Below are 21168 nucleotides of genomic sequence, written 5' to 3' on the forward strand. Positions count from 1 at the left end.
CTTCACAGTAGGTATGGTGTTCTTTGGATGCAACTCAGCATTATTTGTCCTCCAAACACGACGAGTTGAGTTTTTACCAAAAAGTTATATTTTGGTTTCATCTGACCATATGACATTCTCCCAATCCTCTTCTAGATCATCCAAATGCACTCTAGCAAACTTCAGACGGGCCTGGACATGTACTGGCTTAAGCAGGGGGACACGTCTGGCACTGCAGGAATTGAGTCCCTGGCCGCGTAGTGTGCTACTGATGGTAGGCTTTGTTACTTTGGTCCCAGCTCTCTGCAGGTCATTCACTAGGTCCCCCCGTGTGGTTCTGGGATTTTTGCTCACCGTTCTTGTGATCATTTTGACCCCACGGGGTGAGATCTTGCGTGGAGCCCCAGATCGAGGGAGATTATCAGTGGTCTTGTATGTCTTCCATTTCCTAATAATTGCTCCCACAGTTGATTTCTTCAAACCAAGCTGCTTACCTATTGCAGATTCAGTCTTCCCAGCCTGGTGCAAGTCTACAATTTTGTTTTGACAGCTCTTTGGTCTTGGCCATAGTGGAGTTTGGAGTGTGACTGTTTGAGGTTGTGGACAGGTGTCTTTTATACTGATAACAAGTTCAAACAGGTGCCATTAATACAGGTAACGAGTGGAGGACAGAGGAGCCTCTTAAAGAAGAAGTTACAGGTCTGTGAGAGCCAGAAATCTTGCTTGTTTGTAGGTGACCAAATACTTATTTTCCACCATAATTTGCAAATAAATTCATAAAAAATCCTACAATGTGATTTTCTGGAAGAAAAATGCTCAATTTGTCTGTCATAGTTGACGTGTACCTATGATGAACATTACAGGCCTCTCATCTTTTTAAGTGGGAGAACTTGCACAATTGGTGGCTGACTAAATACTTTTTTCCCCCCACTGTACATATATATATATATACCCACACTTATTTCTCACATTCTCCCTCAAATCACAAAGACAAGCAAACATTGTAGGATCCAGTACTTATATGGCCACATTGCTGCTCCTATTATCAGACAAAACCTCAAGACAGACCATTCCCATATTCCATAACAGGAGACAAGTCCCTCTGTTGGATAGTCCACCCTATGGCCCTTCTGTTTGCATACTACATTTCAAACATTTACTTAAAAATATTTTCTAACAAAACATACATTAAAAATATACTGTAACTAGTTAGACAGCACTGTATACACATTTCGTCAAAGGCAGTCGCTCTTGGTTGATCACAGTTGTGATGCGCTCAGTGCCATTGAATGAACTCATTCAAGTTGTCCGGCCCCTCTTTCTGCTTTGAGTTGGTGTATACAGACATTAAAATACTACTTCTGACTACATGAATATCACAACGGGATAGGGTTTTCTAAGGGTATAAAATCTAATACATGGGGAGAGCGTGTCCAAAACATTAATCTTCCAGTTAAAAACGTACGTGACAGACTTCATATTGTTGATAACAATTAAAAGGCATCCAAATAAGTGCACAACAGAGTGAACAGCAGTAGCACCCTAAGTGATAAACTTGGAAGTCATTGTTCATTTCTCCTGGTGTAAATAGTAACATCCTTCCCATATCCACAATTTCCTCATTTATGGTGGTCATTTCCAATGGCTCCTCATTCAGTGCAATCACAAAAACAGCTCTCAGCCTAAAACCCTCATGATCAGCACTCTCTGAAATCTAGATAGACCCAGTTCACAGTGCACCTGCAACCAATGGCCAGCAGCAGGAGCCTCTTTCCACAAAGAGTGAGGCTGAAGGAGAATTCCGTTCCAACCGTAGTCCTAAACCCCCTAGCGGTGCATCACTCAGAGTCCAGTTCATGATGTGACAAAAAGAACCAGACTGGTGGTGGCAGACCAGTTAGACGTAGAGTTTGGTATGGAACCCAGAAGGGAAATTACATCTCAAAGTGACGAAACATGCTTTCAACGTACCCCAGGACCCTCTGCCAGTCGGGCCCACCTGATCTCAGCATCTCCTCCACGGTCTGTCAATCAAACACAAACACTCTGTTGAAGAATAAGAAGTCCATACTCGCCGTCATGGACAAACTCTATTCTCATTCAAAGGTGACCACTGAGTACTACGCAAGGCTCCAATCAGAACTACAAACATCAGTGACACCTTACATTTGACTCACTAGTCAAGCTCCCTACCGTATGTTCACAACAGCTGTGTTCCATGTTCATGGTGACGTGTTAGTACAAGTTTATTCCCTAAGTAATATGCAGGTGAAAGTCCTGGTAGTTAGCCCAGTTAGTTTAAATGTGGGTCTCACCAGAGTGGCTGTGATTCCAACACTCTCCCCCGTCTGGAAGGCTAGGTCCAGGTTCTCACTCTGCACAAAACAAGTTTAGGACTTAACTGTAGGGTCAATATAGCAGTATGTGCTGCATGTGAATGGGTATGCATTCCTCTTACCTTGTCTCCTGTGCTGAGACTACTGTAGGGGATGTGTGTGGGGAGATAGGTGTGGTACACAGCACAGAAAGCCAGACCGTCCTCCCAACTGCTGCTGAAGTTGGTGATCTCAATATTCTGTAAAAACATGTTTTAATCAAAAGGTTTGTATGGACAGAATACAGACCAATGTTTGAAAAATATGAATGGTAAGCTTGCGTGGGTTATTCTAGAAAACGTTGCCACTTCTGACCTTATAGCCCTGGGTGCGGCTTTGACACCAACGCAGGAGTGAGTTCCGCCTGGAGCCTCCATGACTTCGTAGCAGCATGCTGAAACCATCCTGAGGTCTGGAAGGTGGATAACAGACCAACGTTATTGCTACGTAGATAGAAGGCTTTATTTGGGCATATTTCTCAAGCATCTCCAGAGTGCCGGTCCACTCGCCTGAATGAGGACAATGGGTCTGCGTTCTGGTCCTCCTCCTGTTTTTCTGTCAGACATTAGCAATTAGTCAAGAGCCCAGTAACTTTCATGCGGAAGACATTTCAGCTGAATGCATTCAGTTGTACAACTGACTAGATAAAAAGAAAGCAGTTGTGGAATAACTCTTTTACAGTGCCTTCAGAAAGTATTATATTGACTTATTCCACATTTTGTTGTGTTACAGCCTGAATTCTAAATGGATTAAGTAGATTTCTCTCTCACCCATCTACACATACACTACCCCATAATGACAAAGTGAAAACATGTTAAGATTCTTTGCAAATGTATTGAAAAAGAAATATCTCATTTACATTTTAGTGATTTAATCAGACACTCTTATCCAGAGTGACTTACAGGAGCAATTAGGTTTAAGTGCCTTGCTCAAGGGCACATAAACAGATTCTTCACTAGTCGCCTCGGGTACCTTTCGGTTACTGGCCCAACACTCTTAACCGCTACGCTATCTGCCACCCATAGGTATTTACATATGTATTCACACCCTTGAGTCAATAATTTGTAGAAGCACCTTTGGTGGCGATTACAGCTTTGAGTCGTCTTGGGTATGTCTGTATCAGCTTTGCACATCTGGATTTGGGGACTTTCTCCCATTCTTCCTTGCAGATTTTTTTTTGCTCTGGTAAATTAGATGGGGAGCAGCAGTGAACAGCAATCTTCAAGTCTTTCCACAGATTTTCAATGGGATTCAAGTCTGGGCTTTGGCTGGGCCACTCAAGGACTTTCATATTCTTATTCTGAAGCCATTCCAGCGTTGCTTTGGCTGTATGCTTGGGGTCATTGTCCTGTTGGAACATACATCTTTGCCCCAGTCTAAGGTCATTTGCACTCTGAAGCAGGTTCTCATCAAGGATTTGCCTGAATTTGGCTCCATTCATTGTTCCCTCTATCCTTACCAGTCTCCCAATCTTCATAGCAGGGATGGTGTTAGACGGGTGATGAGCTGTGCCTGATTTTCTCCAGACATAGCGCCTTGCATTCAGGCTTCCATTTTTGTGTCATTAGACAACAGAATCTTTTGCCTTATGCTCGGAGTCTTTCACATGCCTTTTTGCAAACTCCAGGTGTGCTGTCATGTGCCTTTTTCTCAGGATTGGCTTCCGTCAGGCCACTCTCCCATAAAGCCCAGATTGTTGAAGTGCTGTAGTGACTGTTGGGTTCTCCCATCTCAGACAAGGAACTCTGTAGTTCTGTCAGTAGTCATTGGGTTCTTGGTCACCTCCCTGACCAAGGTCCTTCTTGGCCGGTTGCTCAGTTTGGTCGGACGGCCAGCTCTAGGCAGAGTCTGGGTAGTTCCATCTTTTTTCAATTTCCCAATGATGTAGACCACCGTGCTCTTGGAAACTTTCAATACTCTAGAAATTGTTTTATATCCTTCCACAGATATATGCCTCATCACAGTTCTATCTCGGAGATCTACGGACAGTTCCTTGGACTTCATGGTATAGTTTCTGCTCTGACATGCACTGTCGATTGGGGACCTTATATAGACAGGCGTGTTTCTTTCTAAATCATGTCCAAACAATTGAATTGGCCACAGGTGGACTCCAATCAAGTTGTAGTGACATCTCAAGGATGATCAAAGGACATTTGATGCACTGGAGCTCAATTTGGAGTGTCATAGCAAAGGGGTGTGAATACTTCTGTAAACTAGATGATAATAATAATAATAATAATAATAATAATAATAATAATATGCCATTTAGCAGACGCTTTTATCCAAAGCGACTTAGTCATGCGTGCATACATTTTTGTGTATGGGTGGTCCCGGGGATCGAACCCACTACCTTGGCGTTACAAGCGCCGTGCTCTACCAGCTGAGCTACAGAGGACCACGTGATATTTCTGTATTTAATTTTCAATACATTTGCAAACATTTCTAAAAACATGTTTTCACTTTGTCATTATGGGGTATTGTGTAGATGGGTGAGAGAAAAAAATACATGTGGAATAAGTCAATGGGTATGAATACATTCTGAAGGCACTGTAGTTAATGAATGAACAGACACACACTTGTATAGAAGCTGGACCAGCTGTCCTGTCGTTGCAGTATGCGGTCCATCCTTCTCCCTTTGGCTGGCTCTTCTTTCTGGTAAGACATCGAGAGAAGAGACAGACAGGACATCTCACATACATCCATGACTGATCCCAAAATGGACCCTTGAATTTCAAGTCCAGGCTTTCTGATACCATTACAAAAACACATTTGTTGGTTGAATATTAGTGTTACCTTGCATAGAGGCAGTGTTGTACTAGTAGTGGTCTGGGAGCTACCATTCTGTGCAGGGAGAGTGTCAGTGGGCAGGGGAAGTCGAGAGAGGCTCCTGGAACAGATAAGATAGGATTTAGTTGCCACAGATAAAGGTAGGATACGTGTGTCTATAGCATGGCCTTGCGCAACAAGGTCAAGGGTTGCTCCTATAGAGACACAGGCTAGCTTACATGCTCCAGATAACAACAAACAGATGCTCCACCTCCAAAGTGCTAGTGCATCATACGGGCATGATGAGGCACTCACCTGGAACGCTCTGACATCATCACAATCCTCTGTGGATCTCTCAAGTTGCACCCCATCTCCCCGGCCGCCAAATTCCGTAGGTACGCCTCCGCCACCCCCTTCACTTTGAGCAGGTTCTCCCCTCCTCTAACAAGCTCCTCAGGAGACTGCCCTCCCATGTTGACATCCTCTCCCTCACTCTTCACCCTTTTCTCTCCTTCCACTTCTCTTTCTGAATCCTTTATTTTCTTCCCATCCAGCGCCTCCATCGTGCTTATGTCTTCACTAGTGTCTTCTCCAAACGTCCTCTCCTCCGTGTCTCTTCCCTCCATCTCTCGGTGTGAGTCCTTCTCTCTTTCCCTCAGTGAGTCCCTCTCTCTCTCCCCGAGTGTGTGTCTCAGTGTGTCCAGCTCAGCCCTGGTCTGTTGGTGCTCCAGGGTGAGAGCAGACAGTCTCAGTGTGTCCAGCTCAGCCCTGGTCTGTTGGTGCTCCAGGGTGAGAGCAGACAGTCTCAGTGTGTCCAGCTCAGCCCTGGTCTGTTGGTGCTCCAGGGTGAGAGCAGACAGTCTCAGTGTGTCCAGCTCAGCCCTGGTCTGTTGGTGCTCCAGGGTGAGAGCAGACAGTCTCAGTGTGTCCAGCTCAGCCCTGGTCTGTTGGTGCTCCAGGGTGAGAGCAGACAGTCTGTGACAGGCCTCTCTGTGTTCAGTTCTCAAGCTCTCCATCTCCCTGTCCGTGTCCTGCTGTCTGCACTGGACCTGGTCCAGCTGGCCCTCCACGTTCCCGTGGCTCTCTCTGAGCATGCCCATAGTCTCCTCCGCTTCCACGCGCAGCCGGTCGGCCACAGACACTGCCACCTGTAGATCGCACTGGAACTGGTGCCACTCAGCTCGCTCAGTCTGCCAGAGAGTGTGTGTGTGTGTGTGTGTGTGTATGTAAATATATACAGTGAGGGAAAAAAGTATTTGATCCCCTGCTGATTTTGTACGTTTGCCCACTGACAAAGAAATTATCAGTCTATAATTTTAATGGTAGGTTTATTTGAACAGTGAGAGACAGAATAACAACAACAAAAATCCAGAAAAACGCATGTAAAAAATTTTATAAATTGATTTGCATTTTAATGAGGGAAATAAGTATTTGACCCCCTCTCAATCAGAAAGATTTCTGGCTCCCAGGTGTCTTTTATACAGGTAACAAGCTGAGATTAGGAGCACACTCTTAAAGGGAGTGCTCCTAATCTCAGCTTGTTACCTGTATAAAAGACACCTGTCCACAGAAGCAATCAATCAATCAATCAGATTCCAAACTCTCCACCATGGCCAAGACCAAAGAGCTCTCCAAGGATGTCAGGGACAAGATTGTAGACCTACACAAGGCTGGAATGGGCTACAAGACCATCGCCAAGCAGCTTGGTGAGAAGGTGACAACAGTTGGTGCGATTATTCGCAAATGGACGAAACACAAAGGAACTGTCAATCTCCCTCAGCCTGTGGCTCCATGCAAGATCTCACCTCTGGAGTTGCAATGATCATGAGAATGGTGAGGAATCAGCCCAGAACTACACAGGACGATCTTGTCAATGATCTCAAGGCAGCTGGGACCAGTCACCAAGAAAACAATTGGTAACACACTACGCCGTGAAGGACTGAAATCCTGCAGCACCCGCAAGGTCCCCCTGCTCAAGAAAGCACATATACAGGGCCGTCTGAAGTTTGCCAAAGAACATCTGAATGATTCAGAGGAGAACTGGGTGGAAGTGTTGTGGTCAGATGAGACCAAAATCAAGCTCTTTGGCATCAACTCAACTCGCTGTGTTTGGAGGAGGAGGAATGCTGCCTATGACCCCAAGAACACCATCCCCACCGTCAAACATGGAGGTGGAAACATTATGCTTTGGGGGTGTTTTTCTGCTAAGGGGACAGGACAACTTCACCGCATCAAAGGGACGATGGATGGGGCCATGTACCGTCAAATCTTGGGTGAGAACCTCCTTCCCTCAGCCAGAACATTGAAAATGGGTCATGGATGGGTATTCCAGCATGACAATGACCCAAAACACACGGCCAAGGCAACAAAGGAGTGGCTCAAGAAGAAGCACATTAAGGTCCTGGAGTGGCCTAGCCAGTCTCCAGACCTTAATCCCATAGAAAATCTGTGGAGGGAGCTGAAGGTTCGAATTGCCAAACGTCAGCCTCGAAACCTTAATGACTTGGAGAAGATCTGCAAAGAGGAGTGGAACAATATCCCTCCTGAGATGTGTGAAAACCTGGTGGCCAACTACAAGAAACGTCTGACCTCTGTGATTGCCAACAAGGGTTTTGCCACCAAGTACTAAGTCATGTTTTGCAGAGGGGTCAAATACTTATTTCCCTCATTAAAATGCAAATCAATTTATAACATTTTTGTCATTCGTTTTTCAAAATATTTTTGTTGTTATTCTGTCTCTCACTGTACAAATAAACCTACCATTAAAATTATAGACTGATCATGTCTTTGTCAGTGGGCTAACGTACAAAATCAGCAAGGGATCAAATACTTTTTTCCCCTCACTGTATATGTACATTTGCCCACTGACAAATAAATGATCAGTCTATAATTTTAATGGTAGGTTTATTTGAAAAGTGAGAGTTCATATAAGGAATCCAGAAAAACGCATGTCAAAAATGTTATAAATTGATTTGCATTTTAATGAGGGAAATAAGTATTTGACCCCTCTGCAAAACATGACTTAGTACTTGGTGGCAAAACCCTTGTTGGCAATCACAGAGGTCAGACGTTTCTTGTAGTTGGCCACCAGGTTTTCACACATCTCAGGAGGGATATTGTTCCACTCCTCTTTGCAGATCTTCTCCAAGTCATTAAGGTTTCGAGGCTGACATTTGGCAATTCGAACCTTCAGCTCCCTCCACAGATTTTCTATGGGATTAAGGTCTGGAGACTGGCTAGGCCACTCCAGGACCTTAATGTGCTTCTTCTTGAGCTACTCCATTGTTGCCTTGGCCGTGTGTTTTGGGTCATTGTCATGCTGGAATACCCATCCACGACCCATTTTCAATGCCCTGGCTGAGGGAAGGAGGTTCTCACCCAAGATTTGACGGTACATGGCCCCGTCCATCGTCCCTTTGATGCGGTGAAGTTGTCCTGTCCCCTTAGCAGAAAAACATCCCCAAAGCATAATGTTTCCACCTCCATGTTTGACGTTGGGGATGGTGTTCTTGGGGTCATAGGCAGCATTCCTCCTCCTCCAAACACGGCGAGTTGAGTTGATGCCAAAGAGCTCCATTTTGGTCTCATCTGACCACAACACTTTCACCCAGTTCTCCTCTGAATCATTCAGATGTTCATTGGTAAACTTCAGACGGGCATGTATATGTGCTTTCTTGAGCAGGGGGACCTTGCGGGCGCTGCAGGATTTCAGTCATTCACAGCGTAGTGTGTTACCAATTGTTTTCTTGGTGACTATGGTCCCAGCTGCCTTGAGATCATTGACAAGATCCTCCCGTGTAGTTCTGGGCTGATTCCTCACCGTTGTCATGATCATTGCAACTCCACAAGGTGAGATCTTGCATGGAGCCCCAGGCCGAGGGAGATTGAAAGTCCTTTTGTGTTTCTTCCATTTGCGAATAATCGCACCAACTGTTGTCACCTTCTCACCAAGCTGCTTGGCGATGGTCTTGTAGCCCATTCCAGCCTTGTGTAGGTCTACAATCTTGTCCCTGACATCCTTGGAGAGCTCTTTGGTCTTGGCCATGGTGGAGAGTTTGGAATCGGATTGATTGATTGCTTCTGTGGACAGGTGTCTTTTATACAGGTAACAAACTGAGATTAGGAGCACTCCCTTTAAGAGTGTGCTCCTAATCTCAGCTCGTTACCTGTATAAAAGACACCTGGGAGCCAGAAATCTTTCTGATTGAAAGGGGGTCAAATACTTATTTCCCTCATTCAAATGCAAATCGATTTATAACATTTTTGACATGCGTTTTTCTGGATTTTTGTTGTTGTTATTCTGTCTCTCACTGTTCAAATAAACCTACCATTAAAATTATAGACTGATAATTTCTTTGTCAGTGGGCAAACGTACAAAATCAGCAGGGGATCAAATACTTTTTTCCCTCACTGTGTGTGTGTGTGTGTGTGTGTGTATATATGTATATATATATATATATACATATATACATATACATACATATACATATACACATATATATATATATATATACACACACACACATATATATTATATTATATTAATTAGATAGTTAAAGATCCTGTACACTCAAACCAGAACCATATCAGAATATAAGAGTGTGTTAACTCATTGCATCAGAAAAATATAAATCATAAAGAAGAGACAGGGGAAAAGGTGAGAAGTAGAAGTATCATTTTACATCCCGGCCAGCAGACAGACATGCATGCATACGGTCACTGTCTTAGAAAATCAATAGTTCTGTTGACACGGTCTACAGAAAACGTGTATGATAAGCAGGGACTTTGCTTTGGTCAATAGGTTACCAAGTTCAGAACCTGTTTTAGCTAAGCTAGCCAACCCAGTTCAGGTGAACACTTCAACAAGATATGCCAGGAATGCCTTCAATGTTCCTTGTGTACAGTTAATGACAGTAATCTAGAGCTAGAGGGAGAATCTCCCATATGGCAGGGCCATCACACTGCTCACTGGCTCAAGTCGACTAGTTGTTGCACCATGTTTGCAGATGGTGGAGGCCAACAGCGACACATATTCTCTAACAGAACAGGAAAGTCAAACCACATCACATTTTTTCAACACTGATAAGCGTGCTTAGGTTAGCACAAATATTTCAATGTAGGTAGTAAGTGCAATGTTCAGGCTAGTTGCAAGGTTTGTGGAAGGAAGGGTTTCTCAATATTTGTGCTAACCTAAGCAAGCTTATCAGTGGTTCAAACATGTGATGAGGCTTTGACTTTTTTTCTACGATGTTCGGTTAGACAATATGTATCGCTGTTGCCCTCCACAATCTGCAAACATGGGGCAACAACTAGTCTACATGAGCCAGTGATAAGCAGTGTGAAGTCTAAAATAGCTCACATGGTACAGTACAGAGTAGAGAAGGGAAAAAGCAATCCACATCAAAGTAATAGGGATGGATTTGTGTCTGTGTGTCCTCCTCTATGCCCATCTCTGCAGTGACAGAGAGGGAGGGAAGAGAAGGAGGAGCGTTTGACTCACCCTCAGTGTGTCCTTCAGGTTGCGAACCTCCTCGACCAGCTCCTTTCTCTCCACCAGCAACCGCCTTAGCAGCTCTGACACACAAGCACACATACAGTGCCTTCAGAACGTATTCACACCCCTTGACTTTTTCCACATTTGTTGTGTTACAGCATTAATTTAAAAATGGATTAAATCGAGATTTGTCACTGGCCTACACACAATACCCCATAATGTCAAGGTGGAATTATGTTTTTTGAAATGTAACAAATTAATAAAAAATGATAAGCTGAAATGTATTGAGTCAATAAGTATTCGACCCCTTTGTTATGGCAAGCATAAATACGTTCAGGAGTAAAAATGTGCTTCATAAGTCACAAGTTGCATGGACTCACTCTGTGTGCAATAATAGTGTTTAACATGATTTTTGAATGACTACATCTCTGTACCCCACACATACAATTATCTGTAAGGTCCCTCAGTCAAGCAGGGAATTTCAAACACAGATTAAACCACAAAGACCAGGGAGGTTTTCCAATGCCTCTAAAAGAAGGGCACCTATTGGTAAATGGGTAACAATAAAAAAAGCAGACATTGAATATCTCTTTGAGCATGGTGAAGTTATTAACTACACTGTGGATGGTGTATCAATACACCCAGTCACTACAAAGACACAGGCGTCCTTCCTAACTCAGTTGCCGGAGAGGAAGGAAACCGCTCAGGGATTTCAGGGAGGCCAATGGTGACTTTAAAACAGTTAAGAGTTGAATGGCTGAGATAGGAGAAAACTGAGGATGGATCAACAACATTGTACACTGAACAAAAATATAAACGCAACATGTAAAGTGTTGGTCCCATATTTTATGAGCTGAAATAAAAGATCCCAGCTGATTAAACAGCATGATCATTACACAGGTGCACCTTGTGCTGGGGACAATAACAGGTAACTCTAAAATGTACAGTTGTGTCACACAACACAATGCCACAGATGTCTCAAGTTTTGAAAGAGCATGCAATTGGCATACTGACTGCAGGAATATCCACTAGAGCTGTTGCCAGATAACTTAATGTTCATTTCTCTACCAATGTTGTTTTAGAGAATTTGGCAATACGTCCAACCGGCCTCACAACCGCAGACCACGTGTATGGCGTCGTGTGGGCGAGCGGTTTGCTGATGTCAACGTTGGTGGCGGTGGGGTTATGGTATGGGCAGGCATAAGCTACGGACAACGAACACAATTTCATTTTATCGATGTCAATTTGAATGCACAGAGATACCGTGATGAGATCCTGAGGTCCATTTTTTCTAAGGTATGTGACCAACAGATGCATATCTGTATTCCCAGTCATGTGAAATCCATAGATTAGGGCCTATGATTGTTTTTCAATTGATTGATGTCCTTATATGAACTGTAACTCAGTAACATCTTTGAAATTGTTACATGTTGCATTTATATTTTTGTTCAGCATAGTTACTTCACAATACTAACCTAATTGAGAGAGTAAAAAGTAGGAAGCCTGTACAGAATAAAACTATTCCAAAACATGCATCCTGTTTGCAACAAGGCACTAAAGTAATACTGCAAAAAAAGTGGCTAAACAATTAACTTTTTGTCCTGATTACAAAGTGTTTTGTTTGGGGCAAATCCAATAAATTACTGAGTACCAGTCTTCATATTTTCAAGCATAGTGGTGGCTGCATCATGTTATGGGTATGCTTATAATCGTTAAGGACTGATGAGTTTCAGGATAAAAAATAAACTGAATGGCGCTCAGAGCACAGGCAAAATCTTAGAGGAAAACCTGGTTCAGCCTGCTTTTCACCAGACACTGGGAGATGGATTTACCTTTCAGCAGGACAGTAACCTAAAACACAAGGCCAAGTCTACACTGGAGTTTCTTACCAAGAAGACAATGAATGGTCCTGAGTGGCCGAGTTACAGTTTTGACTTAAATCTATACTGAAAAAAATAACCGCAATATGCAACAATTTCAAAGGTTTTACTGAGTTACAGTTCATATAAGGAAATCAGTCAATTGAAAAACAATCATAGGCCCTAATCTATGGATTTCATATGACTGGGAATACAGATATGCATCTGTTGGTCACATACCTTAGAAAAAATGGACCTCAGGATCTCATCACGGTATCTCTGTGTATTCAAATTGACATCGATAAAATGCAATTGTGTTCGTTGTCTGTAGCTTATGCCTGCCCATACCATAACCCCACCGCCACCAACGTTGACATCAGCAAACCATTCGCCCACACGACGCCATACACATGGTCTGCGGTTGTGTGGCCGGTTGGACGTACTGCCAAATTCTCTAAAACGACATTGGTAGAGAAATTAACATGAAATCTCGGGCAACAGCTCTGGTGGACATTCCTGCAGTCAGCATGCCAATTGCATGCTCCCTCAAAACTTGAGACATCTGTGGCATTGTGCTGTGTGACAAAACTGCACATTTTAGAGTGGCCTTTTATTGTCCCCAGCACGAGGTGCATCTGTGTAATGATCATGCTGTTTAATCAGCTTCTTGATATGCCACACTTGTCAGGTGGATGGATTATCTTGACAAATGATAAAATGCTCACTAACAGGGATGTTAACAAATTTGTGCACAAAATCTGAGAGAAATAAGCTTTTTGTGCATATGGAACATTTCTGGGATTTTTTTTTTCTGCTCATGAAACATGGGACCAACCCTTTACATTTCGCATTTATATTTTTGTTCTGTATACTTCTGAAAATGGTTGTCTAGCAATGATCAACAACCAATTTGACAGAGCTTGAAGAATTTTGAAAATAATAATGGGCAAATGTTGCACAATCCAGGTGTGGAAAGCTCTTAGAGACTTACCCAGAAAGACTCACATCTGTAATCGCTGCCAAAGGTGCTTATACAAAGTATTGACTCATGGGGGTGAATACTTATGTAAATTAGCTATTTCTGCATTTCATTTTCAATACATTTGTAAAAATTTCTAAAAACATGTTTTCACTTTTTGTCATTATGGGGTACTGTGTGTAGATGGATGAGGGGGGAAAAAATCAATTTAATCAATTTTCAGTTCGGCTGTAACAAAATGTGGAATAAGACAAGGGGTATGAATACTTTCTGAAGGCCCTGTACATACTGTAAGAACATGCACGCACACTCTGTTAAGTAGAGACAAGACAAACATAAACAAACCATTATGAACCGATTGGGTTGCTATGGCCACGCGGATGCGGAGCCCTTACCGGCTGCTCCTGCTGGTGCGTCCAGGCCCGGACTGAGCCCCACTGCAGACCTGTGATGTTCCAGAAGGCTGAACAGAGCCAGGGCCATCTCCTCCCCAGCCCGCTCTGGCGCTGCATGGGGCTCCATCCCACTGTCCCGCTCCTGCCAGCTATGCTCCAAAGAGCTACCCTCAAACTGAGGCCCCTGGCCTGGGGACACAGGGCTGCTGTTGTGGCTTTTGTGGCTGCTAGAGCGCTGCACCGTTCGCCTTGAACCTTCCATCTCAATCCCAGTCCCCGGCGGAGACGCACTGCTCTCTACGCTAATCACGGCCCATTCTGGGGGGACAGACAGTGTGTGGCTCCAATTGGAGATGGGGGAGGCTCCACCCTGGCAGACGATGCCCCGGGTGGCCCCGGAGGACAGTGTCCCCTGCTGCAGCAGCTGAGATACGGCTGGAGCCAAGTCAGAATCAGAGGGGGAAGAGGGAGGAGTTTGGAACAGATCTAAATGAGACCCTGGAGAGAGAACAAGGTAGAGAGAGAACAAGGTAGAGAGAGAACAAGGTGGAGAGAGAACAAGGTGGAGAGAGAACAAGGTGGAGAGAGAACAAGGTGGAGAGAGAACAAGGTGGAGAGAGAACAAGGTAGAGAGAGAACAAGGTAGAGAGAGGAGGATTAGAGGAGGATTAGAGAAAGATGAGATAGGGGAAAAGAAGAGGAAGGAAGAGATGGAGGGAACATTTACATTTTAGTCATTTAGCAGACACTTTTATCCAGAGCGACTTACAGTTAGTGAGTGCATACATTTTCATACTGGCCCCCCGTGGGAATCGAACCCACAACCCTGGCGTTGCAAACGCCATGCTCTAACAACTGAGCAACACAGGGCTCAGCTGGGAAGAGGAGGATAAGAAAAGCGAGAGAGAAGTGCTGTCCTAAGCTATTTTCTGTCTATAAAAACAATACAGAAGATCACAGTTGGCTGTGGCTATAGGAGGATGCCAGTTGGCTGTGGCTATAGGAGGATGCCAGTTGGCTGTGGCTATAGGAGGATGCCAGTTGGCTGTGGCTATAGGAGGATGCCAGTTGGCTGTGGCTATAGGAGGATGCCAGTTGGCTGTGGCTATAGGAGGATACTAGCAGCCAATTGATTAACATGGAAACCCATACACTATGTTTATTCTCTAGTGTGCATTCACAGACACACACAGGTACATAAGGACGTGTGCTTTGCCAGCCTCTAGCGTCTCATGTTCCCCCTCCCTGTCCTTGCATTAGGCAGCAGAATTCTGCAGACTCCTCATTCAGCTAGCAGGGCCTGATGTATTGCGTGTGACTGGCGGTGCACACACAGTATCCAGGGAGATGTTCTCACCCCAATCTGAGTCTGTTACCTGCATACTGAGAACAGCTAGAAAGGATAGGAATGGCCAGGCTTTTAAACAGGTGTGCAGGGGGGAGTGAAGACGATGCATGTAGGATGCATGACGTTCAACATCAAAGCCAGCAATAACACAACAGAGAACTGAAAAACCCAGCTAGACAGATCGAAGCGGGATAAAGATAATTAACAAATTGTTTTAGAGTACAAACAGCTTGAAAGGAAATATTGTAGACAGATGCTCTCTCTCATTCACTCACACAAACACACATTGGAATGTTGGAGAAAGCAGTTAAGGGGTAATTAGGTCATTTAATCAGAAACAACGTCCTGTGTCTGTGGGAATCAGGAACAGAATGTTCTAAACAGAGTTACTGTCAGAGACTCTAATATAATGAAATGTGACAATGACTGTTAGGCAAGCATTCATGTGTGACACAAATTATGTAACCGGTGTGTGTATGTTCATGTAGGGAACCTGTAGGGCCATGGCCGTCCTTTCCACCGACGTTACCCATGATGCAGCAGGTGCAGGGAGGAAGCAGTGTGACTGTGTGTCCCAGCGCCCCTCACTCTCCCCTCTGGTGCGCTCTCTTAGGTCCACCAGAGTGGATAGGGCATAATACACCTAGAAGTACAGAGAAAGCTCAGACCATTAATATTTTAACACAAATATAGCTAACACTACTAAATTCCCCTTTAATAGAGTTGGTACCCTCTGACTAGTGGCAAACGAGTATTTTCATTTTAGTCATGGGGAGCAATGACTCATACTTCAAATGTTGCAAGGTAATTGAGCAGGGATGACTGCTGGTATATGTGCATATCCCTGCAGGATGTTCACCGCCATCGTGCCTGACTCCCCACATCCAGTGTAGCATTAGATTAATAACACAAGTAGGTGATGGAGAGAGAGAACCTGACAGTCCCCAGGGTTTAATGTGGAATTAATAAATTGTTAAAATTGATTAGGCCAGCCTGATCAATAGAAAGGCAGCTGCTTAGTTTTCTCCACTGACGTGTGTGTTCTTGCAGAAAAAAAAAACCTTCTGAATACTAGTGTCTAATAATTGTAAGGCATGGTAATAAGGCTAAAGCAAAACTGAACATTTATAGACATTACACAGCAGATCCTGAATAAAAGAATCCCTGTGATATACAGTATCACCAGTTACCAATGCCATAGACTCGGTTCTGTACAAGGTAGGCTAGAAAATCAAGAGAGATACAATAGAAATACACATACTATCTCCTCTGCACACAAAACACATCACCGTGCGAGCTATTAGAATCAGACAAACACTGTATGCTCTTGTAATCAACCACCCACCTTGATATATATATTCCCACGACCACGTAGACTACTGCCCGATAAATATATACAATATATATATACTGCTGCAGTCTCTTTTCACCTTTCCTCCTCGCCGCATTTCTCTCCGTTTTCCACTTTTCTTGTATCTTCAATAATCTGAGACAGGTTTGCGGGGGGCTGTTTCCTGCTGTTGAAACGTGTGTAGTATGAGCGTTACAAGAGCCGCCAACGATAATTGTGGGACCTGCTTGGAAGAAACTCAACTCTACGATGCGGAAAACTGCGAGACGGAAGGAGGGACGGACTGTGCTACGCCGCTCCGTGAAACCGTTGGAGGCAAGGTGGCCAGCCTACTGTCCTACTGCGAGAAGTTGTATCCCAGAGCACTGGATATATTCCACTGAAAATGTGTATATAAAATGCTCCAAGTTCAGGTGTTGAGCGAGGAGAACATCATGAATTTTGATTAAATGCAAGTTGAAAATGACATGCACGGATGCCTGGGATACATCCGTAAGCTTTAGCTTGGGAAGTTCAGACGCAATTATCATTTGGTAGAGAAGGTAGCCTAAACATATTTAATAGAATAACGATTTTTTTCAGAAGAAAGTTCAGTTTTTCTTCAGGAAATTCTCTAAGTATTTTAGATCTGCGATCAACAAGGGGGCCTATAGGATTCCTGAGGGGCCTCAGAGAACTTTCAGGGGTTCCCTGACTATATATCTCCACTTAGACCAACCAGCCGGCAGATGGCGTCATTATTCCTTTTACGTCGTTTATCACTGCGTTCAACAGGAATGTTTGCAGCCGGCTATACGCTCGTCCCCGGCGAACGCCTCCTACATAAAACATCTGTAACGCTTTGAACACACTGACAGTGTCTAAGCGCAAAATAATATGCAGCATCATCTAGATATGTGTGCAACATTCACCTTCTGCTACCATTTCTGTCAACCCGTTAACACATACAGTTTGACGCATACTTTCGATAAATCAAATTTATGCACCACACAACGTACTGCAACTGCCTCTGCAACGCAATGCTGCAAGGCAAACGCAGCGTTCCAATTGAAATGAGTGTACTTCTGGTGTACCAAAACGCAATGACACAGTCGGTGTTCAAAGCGTAACGCTTTGTGAAATAAATTAATAACGTAAGTCCAACTGACTTGATTTAGTGAATGGGGTGGTTTTCCCTATCTAGGTTGGGGTAGCCTATCTGTTAAAGGAGCATGATGCTACATTTTCACATTGGAAAAGCCTATGTATGATTGTGCGGAATAGCACATGGAGTTTTCATGAACACCAAAAACACCTAGTGCAAGATTAATAAACACAATATTATTATTGAAATAAATCAATTGTGCTCCTCTCACTACAAGCCACCTGGTGGTGGGTGCTGTCTGCCCATGGTGCTGAGGTAAAGAGTAGAGAGGATGAATGCTGACTAGATCTAGAGCTGGATAGTGGTAGGAACTTATGACTATTCCAGACAACTTTAACGCCAAAATAACACTATTGCTTTAGCCATACTATCATAGAGTAAGGATTTCAGAACAAAATGCAACTTTGAATTTGTAACAAAGTTCATGTCGGTTACCCCTATTCAATCCTCTCAGATCTACACTAGTGCCTAGGGCCTCATTTGGGATTCTCACAGGACCTGGGTACAAGGCTACAGAGGGATGCTATTAGCAGTTCTTGAAAAACATCCAGCTCTACGACCAGGAAAGTTATGGCAGTCACCCAAAGTTACATGGCCAAATTTGTCAACACAAGGTTTGACATTTGTAAGTGCCAAACATTTAGTACACTCTTAAGAAAAAACGAAAAAGGGTTATATCGCTTGCTTCATAAGTGACTCTCCTAAAAGGTTTTATATAGAATCCCCAAAACCCTTTTCTTGAATCATGAAGCTCCCAGAACTCCATGAAGGGTAATAGGATACAGAATCGTAAGCATTTCACTTTTAGTCTACACCCGTTGTATATGAAGCATGTGACAAATAAAATGTGATTTGGTAATATACTGGGATGGGGAGAGAAGTAGTATATACATGTAAATATTGAGGAATTAATTAAATAAAATAACATGTATTATTTCTAGTTTATTTTCATATGGCATAGACTGTGAAAAACACATTAAAAAGACTCAGTGCAGTCAAAAATGGGATTTTCTGTTGTATTATATACAGTACCAGTCAAAAGTTTGGACACACCTACTCATTCAAGGGTTTTTCTTTATTTTTACTATTTTCTACATTGTAGAATAATATTGAAGACATCAAAACTATGAAATAACACATATGGTGAAAAACAAATGATAGTCCAACTAAGCCCAAACCAGATGTGATGGCGTATCACAGTGTCACCAGCAAAGCACCCCCACACCATAACACCTCCTCCTCCATGCTTTACGGTGGGAAATACACATGCAGAGATCATCCGTTCACCCACACCGCGTCTCACAAAGACATGGCGGTTGGAACCAAAACTCTCCAATTTGGACTCCAGACCAAAGGACACATTTCCAACTGTCTAATGTCCATTTCTCATGTTTCTTGGCCCAAGCAAGTCTCTTCTTGTTATTGGTGTCCTTTAGTGGTTTCTTTGCAGCAATTCGACCATGAAGGCCTGATTCACTCAGTCCCCTCTGAACAGTTGATGTTGAGATGTGTCTGTTACTTAAACTCTGTGAAGCATTTATTTGGGCTGCAATTTCTGAGGCTGATAACTCTAATGATCTTATCCTCTGCAGCAGAGTTAACTCTGCGTCTTCCAATCCTGTGGCGGTCCTCATGAGAGCCAGTTTCATCATAGCGCTTGATGGTTTTTGCGACTGCACTTGAAGAAACTTTCAAAGTTCTTGAAATGTTCCGGATTGACTGACCTTCATGTCTTAAAGGAATGATGGACTGTCGTTTCTCTTTGCTTATTTGAGCTGTCCTTGCCATAATATGGACTTGTTTTTTTTTACCAAGTAGGGCTATCTTCTGTATACCCCCCCTACCTTGTCCCCCCCTACCTGATTGGCTCAAACACATTAAGAAGGAAATAAATTCCACAAATTAACTTTTAAGAAGGCACACCTGTTAATTGAAATGCATTCCAAGTGACTACCACATGAAGCTGGTTGAGAGAATGCCAAGAGTGTGCAAAGCAGTCATCAAGGCAAAGGGAGGCTATTTGGTTACTACATGATTCCATGTGTAATTTCATAGTTTTGATGTCTTCACTATTATTCCTCAATGTAAATATAATAAAAATAAAGAAAAACCCTTGATTGAGTAGGTGTGTCCAAACTTTTGACTGGTAGTGTATATATTTTCACAACGAGGTTGGAATAATACTGTAAACATTTTTAAATGATGTTAATGCCCTTTTAGTGTAAGAGCTGTTTGAAAAGACCGTCTGAAATATCAGCCTGTTTTGGTGGGATGGAGTTTTGGTCTGCCTGGTGACATCACAAGGCGGTAAATTAGCTAAAAGACCAATAAGAAAGGGTTCCAACCCTCTCTGCCAATAACAGCTAGTTTTCAGTTTTCCCTTGCTTGAGAAATTGCTCTTTGCTAAGAATCTGTGTGTGTTTTAAATGAAAATGGTCAAAAATAAACACCCTCATTGGTGGAATTGTATTAATATTTTTCATAATTAAACGTGTTTTTTTTTTAAACGCAGAAAATCCAGTGTGGCTATGTCAAACAGTTTTGTTATATTTCAGTCTTCTATGATGCATGTTTGACATGGCACAGGTGTCTTTTTTTTTTTAAGCCCATAACCATGTGGGAGGTTTATACTTTGGTTTCAAAGTAGATTTGTTTAAGAACCCGATTTAGGCCACTGCAGTAAAAGGTTAATTGTTAACCAGAAATGATTAGATAGAGATACTAAAAGCTTCATTTGACCTTTAACACAAAACACCATTTCCATTTACCTCCAGGGCAGTGGCGGCTCCTGAAAAAATTCTCAGGAGGGGCAATTTTTCTGATGATTTAGGTGACCTACACACATTTTAAAAAAGATATGTCCAGCAACAACATGAAGACAGGGGCAGCATATAAGTCAATACCAGAAGCATTTATTGACTGATCTGGGGAGATGGATTCCAGTTTCTGTGACAGATTATAAATAATCTCTGATGCCTTTGTTATATTAGCTTTTGGTTGAATGTACTGTCGTAGTAAATATATAATGTTATAGCTTGGTCTGACTAAAATCTTGTGCATGACCCATTTTGTGTTGGGCCTTTGTATTCAATACAATGAACAAGAGTCCTATCTTGTCAGCCTTGTCAGCAGGTGGCTAAGGATAACACCCACGCCATAGGTCTCTCAGTTCTTCCAACTCACGAGTTCTTGCCCTGAGGACACACACACACACACACACACACTCACACACACACACACACACACACACACACACATCATCACTGATAAACACACACACACACACACACACACACACACACACATCATCACTGATAACAAACACACACACACACACATCATCACTGATAACAAACACACACACACACACACACAAATCCTCTTCTCTTAGGCTGAACATCTGAAGACAGAGAACCCGACTCATAGCCAATGCAACAGTGACACTAGCCTGGAGGTGACCTCGCCCAACTCATCAGGA

General features: G+C 43.2%; 1 protein-coding gene across 4 annotated transcripts; it reads right to left on the reverse strand.

Annotated features, from left to right (window-relative positions):
* Window positions 1-698: 698 nt before the first annotated feature.
* LOC311106953 (uncharacterized protein) lies at window positions 699-16880 on the reverse strand. 4 transcript variants are annotated; one of them, XM_084149362.1, is made up of 12 exons: window positions 16541-16880; window positions 15689-15838; window positions 13848-14345; window positions 10621-10694; window positions 5436-6310; window positions 5148-5241; window positions 4929-5006; window positions 2864-2901; window positions 2670-2766; window positions 2438-2554; window positions 2295-2354; window positions 699-2003 (listed from the first exon to the last, which is right to left on the reverse strand). In XM_084149362.1, exons 2-12 carry the CDS (start codon window positions 15726-15728, stop codon window positions 1914-1916), a joined length of 2061 nt encoding a protein of 686 aa, XP_084005488.1. In that variant the 5' UTR covers window positions 15729-15838; window positions 16541-16880; the 3' UTR covers window positions 699-1913. The 4 variants fall into 4 exon arrangements, with proteins under 4 accessions (XP_084005488.1, XP_084005487.1, XP_084005486.1 ...); XM_084149361.1 differs by having other exon boundaries at window positions 2864-2909; window positions 4931-5006; window positions 16626-16879; XM_084149360.1 differs by having other exon boundaries at window positions 2864-2909; window positions 4931-5006; window positions 16541-16879.
* Between the last annotated feature and the right edge of the window lie 4288 nt (window positions 16881-21168).

The sequence above is a fragment of the Coregonus lavaretus genome (assembly GCF_964263955.1).
Source record: "Coregonus lavaretus genome assembly, chromosome: 31".
NCBI classification, from domain to species: domain Eukaryota; kingdom Metazoa; phylum Chordata; class Actinopteri; order Salmoniformes; family Salmonidae; genus Coregonus; species Coregonus lavaretus.

Bases quoted from the DNA above. Each gene is read 5' to 3' on its own strand.
- LOC311106953 (XM_084149361.1), bottom strand. From the start codon at position 15,728: ATGGGTAACGTCGGTGGAAAGGACGGCCATGGCCCTACAG. The intron at 6,311-10,620 runs GTGAGTCAAACG...ACTCTCTGGCAG, and splicing joins ACCTGAAGGACACACTGAGG to ACTGAGCGAGCTGAGTGGCA. The intron at 2,910-4,930 runs GTGTGTGTCTGT...AATGTCTGACAG, and splicing joins CTGGTCCAGCTTCTATACAA to AAAAACAGGAGGAGGACCAG.